The following is a 15,448-nucleotide window of genomic DNA, read 5'->3' as shown; positions in this document are numbered from 1 at the left end:
TATACCAATGCTTTTGTGGCCCAGTTCATAGTCTTTTCTTTTTTTTTTTTTAGTTTTTGAGACAGGGTCTTACTATGTAGTTGCATCTGACCTGGATCTCAAGATGTAGTCCAGGCTGGCCTCAAATTCACAGTGATCCTCCTGCCTCAGCCTCTCAAGTGCTGAGATTATAGGCATGCACCACCACACCCCACCAGCTCATAGCCATTTTACAGCTTGACAAGAGCACTGTGTATTTCTAGGGTTTTTGCTTTGGTATCAAAGAAATACAAGAACATATGTTTCTGATGAAGGTATGTTCCTGATGAACATATGTTCCTGATGAACATAGGTGTACAAATATTCAACAAAATAATAATAACAAATCAAATATAGAAGAATAGGGAATAATTATTCATTAAGATTAAGAGAAATTCATTTCAATATTTTGAAGATGTTTCAAGATATTCATATGTGGTATGATATATGACATTAAAAGAATGTGGGACATAAAATTAAATGATCATCTCATTAGATTCAGAAAATGCATGTGAAAAATTCAACATCTTTCATGTATCCATGATAACAACTCTCAAAAGTTATGTATAGCAATTGTACCTAAAGCTACATGAAGCAAGCTAATGTTTTAGTCAGTGCTAAAAATTTCAAAAGCTTTTACCTGAATATCAGAAATCATTGAACTCCCTTATTTCCTTTCCCCTACCCTTCCCATTTCCCCTACACCTTTAGTCCTTTTCTTCCTAGTTCACATTGTCAATTATACAATTTGGATCTTATTTACACTTTTAGTTTTTCACACCAAACAAACTATTTGGTATTTACACATCTGTGTCTTATTTATTTCACTTAAGATTGTAGCCTCAACGTGCATCCATTTTCCTATGAATGAGTCTAAAAAAGTACCAATAAACTCAATGAAAAAAATTAAAAAATTTAAAAAAGACATAATTGAGCTCACTTTCATTGAATGCAGACCTGGTAGTCACTGCCACAGCAATTAGTCAAGAGAAAGAAATGAATAGTAGTCAAATAATAAAAGAAGAAGTAAAATTGTTGCTCTTGCTGATGACATGATCTTATATGGAAAAAAAATAGTTGAGACAAAAATTTCAGATCTAGTACATGAATATTGTAGAGTTACAGGATACAAAATCATCAAACAAACATTAGTATTTATTTCTATGCCCTAACAAGAAATTATCTAATCAAGATAATAATTCATTTTTCTTGGCTAAAACACATATAAAATAGAAATAAATTTTTACCGAGGAGATAAGAGATCTACACACTAAAAATTACAATGCTTTGATAAAAGAACTTTAAGGATGCCCAACTAAATATAGAAGATGTTCATGGACTGCAAAAAAAGTCAGCATTGCTAAAATATCTATATAAACAAAGAAATTCACACATTATATTCCATTTCTATAAAAGTGACATTTTACTTATTCTCAGAAATAGAAAAAAAGCCCAAAATTTTCATAGATTAAAATAAGGTAATTAGCAATGTGAAATAAGAAGAAAAGGGCTAAAGGTGTAGGGAAAATAGGAAGGGTAGGGGAAAGGGAATAAGGGAAAAGAAAAAATATGAGAAAATGAAAAAATGGAAATAAAATGTTTGTAAATGGGGAGGGGAGGAAGGGATGAAGGGAGGTCAGAGGCAAGGGGAAAAAATGAGAACCAAGACCTGTCATGTAAAGGTACAAGACCCCAATAATGAATGTAAGTGTACTGTATACCTAAAATGTACCAATAAACTCAATAAAAAGAAAAAAATCATAACATAAATTAAAAATTTTACAAATATTCAAGAAAATCTTGAGCCAAAAGGACAAGGCTAATGGCACCACACTATTTAACTTCAAACTACATTATAAAGTGATAATAATTAAAATAGCATGTTACTGGCATAACACTAGTCAAATCAATCAATTTGATAAAATGAAAGCTTGAGAACCATACATGTATAGTCAAATGGATTTTTTTTTTTTTTTTTTTTTTTTTAAAAGACACCAAAAGTAAATCCTGGAAAAGCATAATCTCTTCAACAGACAATATTAGGAATAACCACACAGAATAATGAACTTGACTTTCATTTCATAACATATACAAAAATCAACACAAATAGATTTTTAACATTAAGCATAAAAGCAGGAAATATAAAACTGTTAAAAGAAAATATAAGGTAAAAATTGTATGGCATTTGATCAGTTATTTTTTAGATTTGACCTTAAAAAATCAAGCAACAAAAGTAGAAATACACAAATAGGAGTATATCAAACTAAAATGTTTCTGTACAGCAAAGCAAATAATTACAAAAATGAAGAGGTAACCTACATAATGGGAGAAAATATTTTCCAGCCATACATGTGATAGGAGGTTAATATCCAAATTACTAGGTGTGATCAAAAGATAGTGACTGTATAATTTATTTAAATTTTATTACAGTTAAATATATATTTCGGTTAAACTGTTTTTATCATGAATACATGAAAAGATGCTGAATTTTTCACATGCATTTCCTAAATCTAATGAGATGATCATTTCATCTTATGTCCCATATTCTTTTAATGTCATATATCATACCCCATGTGAATACATTGAAACATATTTGAAATATTGAAATGGGTTTCTCTTAATCTTAATGAATAATTATTCACTATTCTTCTGTATTTGATTTGGTATTATTATATAAACTATTTAAGATAAGCATTGCCATTGACGTGGAAGAAAAGAAATCCTCATTGTCAATGTAAAAACAACAGAAGTCTGAGGGATTTTTGGTAGATGTTCACTGGTGTAAGTAGGTGTGGGGATCACAGCGTTTCTTGCTGAAAAATAAATTTGTATGAATTTGTAAGTTTTCTGTCTTCCTAGGCTGTTTCCTGTCAGGCCATATGAGTAGATACCATAGGCTTCTCCTGGGTTTTTTGTCTGCATTAACTGGCAGTTCTGATAGATGGCTCTCTGTTGTCTTCTTTGGGATATGTAGTGCAAAAAGAAAAACCTGGAGAATTCATCATCGTATTGTTCAGTGGGTCCTGGGGTCTCAAGGTTCCTAGCCTGTCTGTGTTCTTCTCTCCTATTTCACAGTGTTCTTCTATTTATTGGATATGTTTATGTTGGCCAGGTTGTATATGTGTGTATAGGAAGAATAAGAAAAAAATGCATTATTCCATCATCCTAAAATTAAGACCATTATTGATTTTTAAATTAGCAGTAATGCTACTTCTAAAAAATATGCAACTTATTTGCCTAAGTCTGTTTTTTGTTGGTCAATTTCTATAACTAATGAAATAATGTCATTAAATATAAAAAACTGACATTAAAAATGTAATTATGAACATTACTCTTCATATAATTGCTAAAAAGTGTCTATCTTTAAGAACCTAATTATACAATTCTATTCAGTAAACTGAATTACCCAGTATAATTAATATATCTCCTAGGTCTCATTTTATTTTAATTGCAAGTCCAATTAAACATAGACTTTATGTGATTTCAAATGTTGATATTTACATTGCTTAAAAATTTAATCAAATGGATGGGCAAATAGGCTGTTTCCAAGTTTTAGCTATTATAAACTGTGCAGCTATAAACATGGCTGTGCATATATCACTGTGATATGATTCATTTAATTCTTTTGGAAAGATACCCAGCAGAGGTATGGCAGGGTCAAATGGAACCTCTAGTCCCAGCTCTTTGAGGTATCTCCATATTGACTTCCATAGTGGTTGCACCAGTCTGAACTCCCACCAACAAGGAAGAAGGTTCCTTTCTCGCCATAACCCTGCCAACATTTGTTATTGGTTGATTTCTTAAAAGCAGCCATTCTTTGTGGGGTGAGGTGGAATCTCAGTGTTGTTTTCATCTGCATCTTTTGAATGACCAGTGATGTGGAACATTTTTTCATATGTTTACTTGCTGATTTTACTTCTCTGTCTGAGAAATGTCTATTTACTTCAGATGCCCATTTTTTAATCGGGTGTTTATATTTGGGGGGGCTGATTGTTTTCAATTCTTTATATATTCTAGATAAGAGCCCTTTGCCTGAGGAGCAGCTGGTAAATTTTTTTTCCCACGTGGTAGATTGTCTTTTAGTTCTGTTGATGGTTTCTTTTGCAGTGCAGAAGTTATTAATAAGATGAGTCCCAGTTGTAAATTCTTTCTACTAGTTCCTGAAACACCCCATTTGCCCTTCAGTTTGGAGACTGGATAAAGAAGATGTGGCTTTTCTATAAAATAGAATGCAACTCAGCCATAAAGAATGAGAAATTAGAGTCATTCATAGGAAAATGGATACATATTGAGGATATACTTTTAAGTGAAGTTAATAAGTCACACGTGTGTAAATACCAAATAGTTTCTCTGGTGTGAAAAACTATAATAGTACATAAGATCCTAATGAGATAATTGACAATGTGAAATAGGAAGAAAAGGGCTAAAGGTGTAGGAAAAGTGGGAAGGGTAAGGCAAAGCTAATAAAGGAAAAGGAAAAAAAAATCTGAGAAAATGAAAAAATGGCAATAAAGTGTTTGTAAATGGGGAGGGAAGGAGGGCATGAAGGGAGGGCAGGGACAAGGGGAAAAAATGAGAACCAAGGCCTGTCATGTAAAGATACAAAATCCCAATAATGAATGTAACTGTACTGTAGACCTAGAATGTACCAATAAACTCAATGAGAAAAATAAAATTTTAATCCAGTTTAACTTTTGAAAGCTTGTATTTTCCACCTCAAAGGTTAAATATAAAATACACTTAAACTGCTATTGACCAAGAGTGACAATAGGTTCACTGGAGGAAAGATTATTAACCCTGACCAGTTTGTTCAGAAGGAGGCCATAGTCTCTATGGCTGTTTTTTTGCACCTCTCTTAACCAATCAGTTACCATCCACTGAAACATTTTTCATCTGAGAATATTACATAACATTCATTTATCAAAGTCATATTTTATTTTTTTGCATCACTCCTCTTTAAAATATTTTATGCAGGTGTACAAATACATAGATATGGATGACATGTAAAATTACTCATATTAAGATAGTTTCTTATGCTATTTCCAAGACTGATTAAGTAGTTTACAATACCAATTATTTTGTGCTTACATGGTACTGATTTGGGGATAAGAACTGAAAGCTAAAAATTTAGTTTATTTTTATGTCGTTTAAAGATGTCAATAGCTATTTACATATACAGCTGTCACCAGAAAGTTATTATACATGAAATACTTAACCCCAATTATAAAATTCAGGCTGATTGTGGAGGGATATATCATTATATTTTGAATATATTTCTGCAGAAAACTAAGTGTTCTTTTTCAGTAGCAACAAATAATATTTGCCACTTTGTTTTCATGCATACTCATTGCAAATATGTTGATGGCAAGGGGCTATATATATTTCTTAATAATTAAGGTGAAAATTTTTGAAATTGATGGATGCTTATGGAAAAACTTCATTTATCTATCACCAATATGTTCATCTAAGAATTCTAGCAGTATAAGCAGCCATATACAAATTTTGAAAAATTCCAGAGATATAAATTTAATAAAATACTAAGCTTTAAAATTCCTTCATTATAGGTATCTTACTCTGGGTTGTGTTGCAGTAACATAATACTGTACTCGAGATAGGATGATTTATAGTGAACAGAAACATACTTACCAGGAATATAGTACAGACATATGGAAAGCTGTATTCTGGTTTGTCATGTTATGAAAGGGCAAATATGGACACATCAAACAGGCAGGATTGAGAAACAGAACAGGAAGAAGAAGGGGGAGAGAAAGAGAAAGGGAATTTCAACATGTCTTATAGGAGGAATTCAAACTATAACAACGTGCTGCATTTCTGAAGTGCTGATTGCTTTTAAGAAGAAACTAGAACAGATGTAAGTAAATTATTGGAGATATATTGATTTTGAAAATGAAGAAATTCTGTTCTTGCTTCATATGGCAACAGAGATAATGTTCAATAAATTGTATTTACTTAGAAAAACATACATATTCATGAGTCAAAAAATGTATATAATCAGGGTTTATTTAACAGGAAACATGGTCTCTTTAGGGGACATTGATTACTTGAGTTTCTATAAATATTACAGGAGTAATGGTTTTCAATGCTTTGATTGTGGTAAAAATCCCAAAAATACTAAAGAAATTTTGGCACATTTATATAGAGTTTGGAGCAATTTCATTTTGTTATTTATTGTATAATACTGTCAAAAGCTTCTTTTATTTTTTTCCTCTGAAAGTGAAATCCTATAAATTCTCACTTCATTGCTCAGAAGTTTAATACATTTCCCATCTGTTTTCCAAAGCCTCATTAAACTTCACAGACTTACTTAACAGAGCCTGGGAATGGTTCCTGGTAGAAGCCATGAACTATAGTACTTTTCAGACAAGCTACAAAAAGCTTATTTTACTGTCACTGGAAGCTAAAGAATGTTGTGTGTGTATCTATGTATCTATGTATGTATATGATATTTATAATATGTTATGCCTTATATATGATGTTCATGTTGAGAGTAATAAATCTAGAAGTATATATCTTTACTAGTTCTTAGAGCATATCCTTTTATTTATGTATATACCCAACCCCATGGAAATGTTGTTAAAATGTTTCCTAACCTCATAAAAAGAGCATATTAAACTACTGGATTTGAGCTCTGGATACCAGAATAGTGTCCTTTGTACTGTACCACAAAAGAAGGAAAATAAAATTGCTTTTCTATTTAGCGTAACAGTATAGAGTTGGAACCATTTGAAAATAGTCAGTTATTATGGGCTTCCCTTCATCTTTCTTTTTCCCCAGTCACATGGTTCTAGGGACTTTATGGTGTCTTAAGAGGCTTTTTCCAAATATATAATGGATTAGTAAGACTCAAGTCTGAAACTGAGGTCTGACTCCTGGTAATACAACTTTCTAGATAATCTCTTTAAATCTTAACTTCCTCATTATAGCTAGTGGGTAAAAATGTTTACCATAAAGGGTTGCACTAGAGAAAAACTGCTCACTGCCTTGAACATAAGGAATGAATTTAGAAAACAATGGATGGAACATTTTGGATGCTTAACAAATGTGTGTTAAAGAACCTTACTAAGTAATTCATAATGTGTTGAAGTTCTATTTTAGAAGATAATGACCAGTAATCTAAACGAATCACTACTTGGTCCTTTGGGTCATAAAAATGAGAAGCTTAATATCTAAAAATCCGGATAGGTTGAGATCTAGGGTCCATCTCTGTCTGCATCATAAATGGCCAATCAGCTCCTTGTCCTCCTTACTATTCATTTTCTGAATCTTTCCAGAAACAAAAATTTTCTAAACCTCGGAGACACTCATTTTTCCCCCTTGGAAGCTGTGCAAAGCCCCAGCTGTTTAAATTGCAGAGAAGAGAAAGGATGACAGGGCAGAGACAACTACTTAGTAGTACAGGACCTGCACAAGTCTGTGTTTGATGGTGTTGCATACTGTGATAGAACTGAAGTCTGTGGGAATAAATTAGGACCAAAATCATGAAGTGCACGTCGTGTGTACATGTATAACCTATGCATCAGTTTGGTGTACAGGAAATTTCATTTCAAACTATCAGATGTATTAACAGCGGGGATAGATGGCTAAAAAGATATCTGGACAGGACACTACCTCAGTCTTAGAAGAAATTTTAAACTCTTGAGGATTTCTGCAGACTCTAAACTATTTTAACACTGAGATTCTATTTACTCATCATATTTTACTATTTAGCAATATTAAATTTATTTCCTTTTTTATATCAAGAATCCAGAACATTATTTTTCTTTGTAAGCTATAAAACTTGCATTGTCATCATTTAAATATATTAACAGCCTCCAAAATTAGTAACTGTTGGAGGGAATATATTCATGGTATGAATCTTTTTTTTTCTTTTTGTCAGAAGTCCCTATTTAGGTACAGAATAAATATAAATAAAATTTTTCTTCATTAAATTTCTTGGTACTTTTTAGGTATACAGTACAGTTACATTCATTATTGAGATCTTGTACCTTAACATGATGTATCTTGGTTCTTATTTTTCTATTATTATTTTACTGAGTTTATTGGTACAATCTAGGTCTACAATACAGTTACATTCATCATTGGGATCTTGTACCTTTACATGACAGGCCTTGGTTCTCATTTTTTCCCCTTGTTCCTCCCCTCCCTTCACCCCTCCTCCCCTCCCCATTTAGAAACACTTTATTTCCACTTTTTCTTTTTCTCATATTTTTTCTTTTTCCTTATTCCCTTTCCCATACCCTTCCCACTTTCCCTACATCTTTAGCCCTTTTCTTCCTATTTCACACTCTTAATTACCCCATTAGGATCTTGTGTACTATTATTATTTCCCACTCCCCTGCCCTCCCTTCACCCCCTCCACCCTTCCCTATTTACAAAGACTTTGTTTCCATTTTTTCCTTTTTACATAACTTTTCTACCCTTCCCGCTTTTCCTACTCCTTTAGATCTTTTCTTCCTATTTCACATTGTCAATTATACAATTTGAACCTTATTTACACTTTTAGTTTTTTGCACTAGAGAAACTATTCAGTATTTGCACCTGTGTCCTATTTATTTCACTTGAGTATGCCCCAATGTACATCCATTTAGCTATAAATATCTCTAGTTTCTCACTCTTTATGGCTAAGTAGTATTCTATTTTATAGAAAAATAACATCTTCTTTATCCAGTCTCCATTTGATGGGATATTGGGCTGTTTCCTAGTTTTTAACTGTGCCACTATAAACAAGGGTGCACATATATTGCTGTGAAATGATTATTTTAATTCTTTTGGAAAGATACCCAGCAGAGGAATAACTGGCTCAAATGGGACCTCTAATCCTATGTTTGGATTTAACTCCGTATTGACTTCCACAGTGGTTGCACCAGTCCACACTCCCACCAACAATGTATAAGGGTTCTTTTCTCTCCACAACCCCATCAACATTTGTAATTGGTCAATTTCTTCATAGCAGCCATTCTTTCTGGTGTGAGGTGGAATCTCAGTGCTGTTTTCATCTGTATCTCTCAAATGACCAGTGATGTTGAGCATTTTTTTCATATATTTATTTGCTGCTTTTACTTGTTTGTCTACTATCTAGAACATATAATGAACTCAAAAAAATCAGATCCCCCCCAAATATAATAACCGCATTTAAAAATGGGCATCTGAAATGAACAGACAATTCTCAGACAAAATTTTTATTTAATTGAAGGAATAACATTTTGAAAAATTAGAATTATAAGATTAAAGACACACTTAAAAGCATATTTCCCTGGGGATTTAGCTCAGTGGTTCCACCACCTGCCTTGCAAGCTCAAGGACCTGAGTTCGATCCCCTGTACCAAAAAAAAAAAAAAGGACATTTCAAGGAGGTAAAGTATCAGAATATAGAACACAGTAGTCAAGTGCTACATTATTTTCTCTTAATTTGCAATACTACTAAAAACTGCAATAATCATGAAGCATTTAACAATGAAAACATAAGTAGAATTTCAACATGAAAATAAGTATGTGGCTAATTAAACAAATACTATACTCTTGTATGAAAGTGTATTCTACTGTGTAGAGTCATCACATAATACATTAAGATTAACTGTTAAAACTTGGGCCTCTCAGTGCCCTAAGGGAATTTCTTAACTACACTAGTCATGCTTCTATCAAATTTATGACCTTAGAGATTGAAACATTGGCTGACATATTGCTATTTTACTATGAGAATAATTGAGTAGCATAATATTAAGAGATACCAACCTCCATTTTTACATTAAATTAAAAGAAATGAAGCAAGACATTATTAAACATGATTCTGAATGGAGGGTAGGGACAATGAGAAAAAAAGAACCAAGACCTGTCATGTAAAGGTACAAGATCTCAATAATGAATGTAACTGTACTGTATACCTAAAATGTATCAATAAACTCAATAAAAAGAAAAAAAATCATGATTCTGATATGTCAAGGTCCTACAAGTATTAAAAAGACTTTAAAAGCAAAGAATTTAGTAGATACTAGCAATTTAATGAATTTGTACTTTTATTAATAGTCAGGGAGTTCAGGAGCTAGAAGTAAACATAAACTAATAATCTAAACCACAGAAAGGTATAGGCTACCACACTTGGGAATCTATAATATAAAATTTTTATTAATAGTCAGGGAGTTCAGGAGCTAGAAGTAAACAATAAACTAATAATCTAAACCACAGAAAGGTATAGGCTACCACACTTGGGAATCTATAATATAAAGCAAGCCTCAATCAATAGATTGGAATCTAATCATCTATTTTCATGAACAATAGAATTTAAATTAATTTATATTTATTGATTACATATATTTTTCAAATTATCATAATTTTTATTTGACATTTTAAAAAATCAATAATAAATGTGAATTCTGCCTCAAACACAGAAAAACTTTTGAAGTTCTGGCTCCTCTGAAAAAGCAATGAGAAATAGTAAAATAGTAGAATTACTGTTATAGATTTCTGGAAATTAAATGATTCAAGCAACTATAGAGCATTTATTTAAAAAGAAACAAAATAACTTCCACAAGAAAAAAATATTGTAACATTTTAACTTCTCTTATTATTTTCTCCAGAGTTCTACTGTTGCTTAAAAATATGCATACTAGAAAGTTTGATAGTTCTGAAATTAAAATCCAGCACTTAAATCTCTCTAAATGATGTAGACTGTACTTCTGCTCTTGAGAAAGCCTTATTGTGAAAAAGCCATAATTATTTGACCTGTTGAAAGATTTCCTGGAAAAGTCCCTTAGGAGGACCAATCATTGCTTGACCTGGCATACACTTTTCTCATTGGAAAAAGCCCTAATACAAGGTAGTTAATGAAAATAACCAACAGTATTTTTTTTTTAAGTTTACACTACCTCTGTTGGCAACACTAGTTTTGGCAAGTAGAAAAATAAAACACAAGTTATAAAGATCCAAGAAATAAGATGTTCATGAAGAACTTCTTGAAAACATCCAATGTATTGCCAAATCCTAGAAGAACTTTTGACTATATTAGACATGAACAGAAAGAATGGCCTAATTCTCAATTATTAGATGTTACCCTTTGTAATACTCTGTGCTTACATAGTGTGTAAACTACCAGAGCATTGAAGCAGTGCAACAAAACACATAACGCTCCATGAGAAAGTCAGACGTCTCTCTTGTAAGTTATTTTACAGAAAGGCTTTTCAAATCTTCAGATGAACACTAAGTTAAAAAGCAGAGGCTTCTGTGGCTTCAAGAAAAAACACAGGCAATATAAAATTGCTCCAGGAAAATCGCTAACAAAAATTGCTAGAATTATCTATTATAAATACATTCAAAGGATGTATGCAAGTCATGCTTATAGCATCAACATGTCTTAGTAAATAGAGAAATTGATGAAGATATAAAAAAAATATTGAAAATCAAATGAAACTCCTCTTCACCTGCAAAGGGCCAAAGTGAGATTTTAAAAATCCATAGATAAATTGAACAATAGATTTGTCGGTTAAGGATAAGAGAATTTGAAGAGTTTCATACATCAATAGAGCTACTAAGATTATGCAGGATAAAAAACAATAAACAAATGAAGAAAAATTAATGGAGTCTCTGAAATTTGTGTAACATCATTGAGTGTACCATCTTACACATATTGGAAATATTGGAGAGCAAAAAAAGAAAGGAATAGAAAGAATATTTGAAGAAATGATGACTGAAAACTTCTCAAATTCAATAAAAACATTAACCTACACATTTGATGACCTCCCCATAGGATAAATGAAAATACACTTCTTTAAACATTATGGATAAACTGCTAAAATCAAGAAACAGAATCTTGAAATCCAGAGAAAACAAAGGATCAATAATACAAGAAAGAGCTGATCACTCATAGTAAACCATGAAGGTCAGCAAACAATAGAATTTTTCATATATTTTTGGTCTATTTGTAACATTCAACACTATTTTCATTCTCAACAAGAGTGAGTTGCATGTTTCTGTTGTTGTTTTATTTTTTAGGGACACATGGGAAAGTCATACATTTTCAAACACTCTCCAGTCTTTTTCATATCAGGTGGAATTAAAACGTATTGACACAGAAAGTATTCAATATCTGCATGAGAATTAATCTGGTTGCATAAAGAATGACAGGGTGAATGGAGGATTTTTAGTGTGAGCTCAGGCTAAAGGAAACGGGCTAGCTTACAATAACACATCGAAAATGCCCCTGAGGTGGATTGCTGAAAATAAAGCTCTTAAAACAATCATTATGGCGTTACTAAAAACATGTTTGAAGGTGGGGAGGGGAGAAGGGGGTGAAGGGAGGGCAGGGACAAGGGGAAAAAATGAGAAGCAAGACCTGGCATGTAAAGGTACAAGATCCCAGTAATGAATGTAACTGTACTGTCTACCTAGAATAAATTCAATTTAAATTTTAAAAAAACATGTTTGATGGAAGCATTTTAGGGAATCAGTTTTCGCTCTTTTTTCAAACAAAGCACTATTTGCCATTAGAGATTGACTATAAAATACTGAAGATTTAACTATTGAGACAGCAGAGATGTGTCTTCCGCATTGCATGGAGCTATGCATATATATTACTCCTAGTTTGTATCTGGAGAAAATATTCATAGGAAGAATTATTTTATTTAAATAATTCTGATACCTAATAGATGCTACAATAAGCCAAATTGATTTAATATTACTGCTGATAAATCAAATTGATTATATATTATTTTCCACTGCCACATACTATAAATTTGACTAGAGTACAAATCAATTGTACTTTGCATATTTTATTATGAATATGTAATGAATTACCAATGTTCATCAATTATTTTATATAATTTATTAGCCATTAGTTGTCCTCACTGTAATAAGCTCCACATATTAACTGCATTAAGTATATCAGTGTATTAGTCCTTTCTCAATCTTCTTGAAATTAAAGCATGTTTATAGATCTACTGTTGATTTTTCTTAAAAACACTTAAATCATCTTTTAAAGGCTATCCTGAGATTTGATAGTTACTCTGATATTTGTGGTTTGAGAGACTTTTTTTTCTATTTTCACTGAAATATACAAAATGTGCTTATGCATCTAAATGGGAAACATAGTTCTAAGAACCCATACAAATTGATGGACACTAATTTTTATTTTATTTTATAAAAATGTCATAAATATAATTAAACAAGCAACTACAACAAGTATAATTAATGCATGAATTATTCTTGTAAGCCATTTAATTTCTAAGCTCCTAGTGTCATAACATGTTGCATTTAATATTTGATATTCTATTTCCCATGGCAAATAATAACTCATTCTGTAGAACAGTGAGGATTTTAAAAATTATTCTAATGTCTGTTTAGCACTTGAAATGTGTGTAAAAAGATAAAAGTACATGTTAAGATACTTCCAAGACTCTTTTAATTTGTACATTAGCTAGAATAAAACTCAACCTACAGAATAAATTGCCATGCAGTATCTACAACCCTGAAATAGCTTTCAAAAGTGATAAGTATACTTAGTCCTTCTGTCTCCTCTGCATCATCTTCTGAAGTAAATCTTCATAGGATATCTATGTACAGATGTGGTTTTTCTATAAAGTGGAATACTACTCAGCCATACAGAATGAGAAATTAGAGGCATTCATAGGAAAATGGATGAATATTGAGGCCATACTCTTAAGTGAAATAAATAAGCCACACGTGTAAATACCGAATAGCTTCTCTGGTGTGAAAAACTATAATGGTACATAAAATCCTACTGGTTTAATTGACAATGTGAAATAGGAAGAAAAGGGCAAAGGTGTAGGGGAAGTGGGAAGGGTAGGAGAAAGGAAATAAGGGAAAGGAAAAAAATGAGAAAATGAAAAAATGGAAATAAAGTATCTGAATATAGGGAAGGGTGGAGGGGATGAATGGAGGGCAGGGGTAAGGAGAAAAAATGAGAACCAAGACCTGTCATGTAAAGGTACAAAATCCCAGTGATGAATGTATCTGCATATATACCTAAAATGTACCAATAAACCCAATGAGAAAAAATGAATTTTTGAAATCTTAGCAAAAAAGAAATTAGCATTCACACATTAGATAGCATAGATGCTAGATAATTATATTTGAAAATGCCTAGCCATTTTGACTTTTGTCTCACCTATTTCTTCTTTCCTTTCAGGAGTTGGAATTTTCAAATTTATTTGCTGTTCTTCACTGCATTCATTCATTCTTCGCTGCCAAAGTGGCCTGCTTGGACCCTTTATTCTTAGGCAATCAGGCTACTGCTTCTGTTGCGGCCAGCTCTGCTACCACAAGCAAAACCAAGTATACAACTTGATACCCTGAGTTCTGTAGTGACACTTACCATAGTTAGATAAACGGAATAAATATATTAGATCTCTTACACCCTGGAGAAGCCACAATAATAAGTCACCAGTGGAGTCATATGGATATTTCAGCAGACAAAGATCACGCGGCATCTTATACTCATTTCCAATCCAGAAAGCATCTGTAAAATATTCTGAGTGGCTAGAAGAGCCTGTTCTAATCTGGTTGATTAGTACGTGTACACTGCTTTCACCAAACATGGATACAAAAGAATGAATGTGATGAGAAATTATGTAAATAATATAAAAATTGTAAGCTGCCTATAAATAAAAATGCCAATCAAATGGTTATTTCTGTATTTTAGATTATTTTGTATGACAAATACATATTTGGGCCAGAACATGAACTAATGCCCTATCATTGATTGTATCATGAGTATAAAGAGACAAGAAAGAAAAAAGTGACAGCAAGGAGCATGCAAAAAATCTCATCGAAAAGGAAGCGCTTTAATTTGCAGATGTAAATTTTTCCTTGTATTCTCATTCCACTGTTCTACACTGGCTTATCTGATTGTAAAATATTTTTAGCAACTGCATAAAAATAATCATTCTAGCCTATGACAGACACAAGGCAAACTGGACTACTTTTTCTTTGGTTCATTGTTATTGAAATGTTTTCTTAAATGCCAGTGTTACTTATGAATGATGGAAGCATTTGTGAATCTCTTGTTCCTTCATTTTAAACAGAATTGTATTTTGTCTAATGAAATTTATTATCAAGTTAAAGTTTCATAGATTATAGTGACCCTAAAAAACTTTTATAGAGAAAATAACATCAACAAATTTCACTATAAGAAACAGATTTTGTAACCCTATCTCTACTAACTAATCATGAACTGAGATTCCCCTACAAAGTAATCTCAAAGCTATACTGATGTTAGCAAAATAACGGTTTTCCATTTGAGTGATATTTACTTAGAAGATATGGTAAGATTTGAAAATAAAAGTGAAAAGCTATATCTTACCATATTATGAAAAGTGATTAAGTAATGCTGATCTAGGTATTTTATTTTAGAATTGTAAATGTGGAGTGACTACAAACTTGAAAGTCTTAAAGATATGCA

At 32.0% G+C, this 15,448-nt stretch overlaps 1 protein-coding gene across 1 annotated transcript in view; it reads left to right on the top strand.

Annotated features, from left to right (window-relative positions):
* Sntg1 (syntrophin gamma 1) overlaps positions 1-15,034 on the top strand; it is a 783,297-nt gene extending 768,263 nt beyond the window's left edge. Inside the window, exon 19 of the mRNA XM_010622657.3 lies at positions 14,177-15,034. Within this exon, the coding sequence (XP_010620959.1) occupies positions 14,177-14,335 (159 nt within the window). The 3' untranslated portion in view covers positions 14,336-15,034. The remainder of the gene's footprint in view (positions 1-14,176) is intronic.
* The last annotated feature ends 414 nt before the right edge of the window (positions 15,035-15,448 follow it).

Source organism: Fukomys damarensis, unplaced genomic scaffold (genome assembly GCF_012274545.1).
Source record: "Fukomys damarensis isolate Sample0158 unplaced genomic scaffold, DMR_v1.0_HiC HiC_scaffold_5, whole genome shotgun sequence".
In the NCBI taxonomy this organism is placed as follows: domain Eukaryota; kingdom Metazoa; phylum Chordata; class Mammalia; order Rodentia; family Bathyergidae; genus Fukomys; species Fukomys damarensis.
Note: the sequence above shows the minus strand (reverse complement) of the source record. Positions and strands in the feature narration are given on the sequence as shown.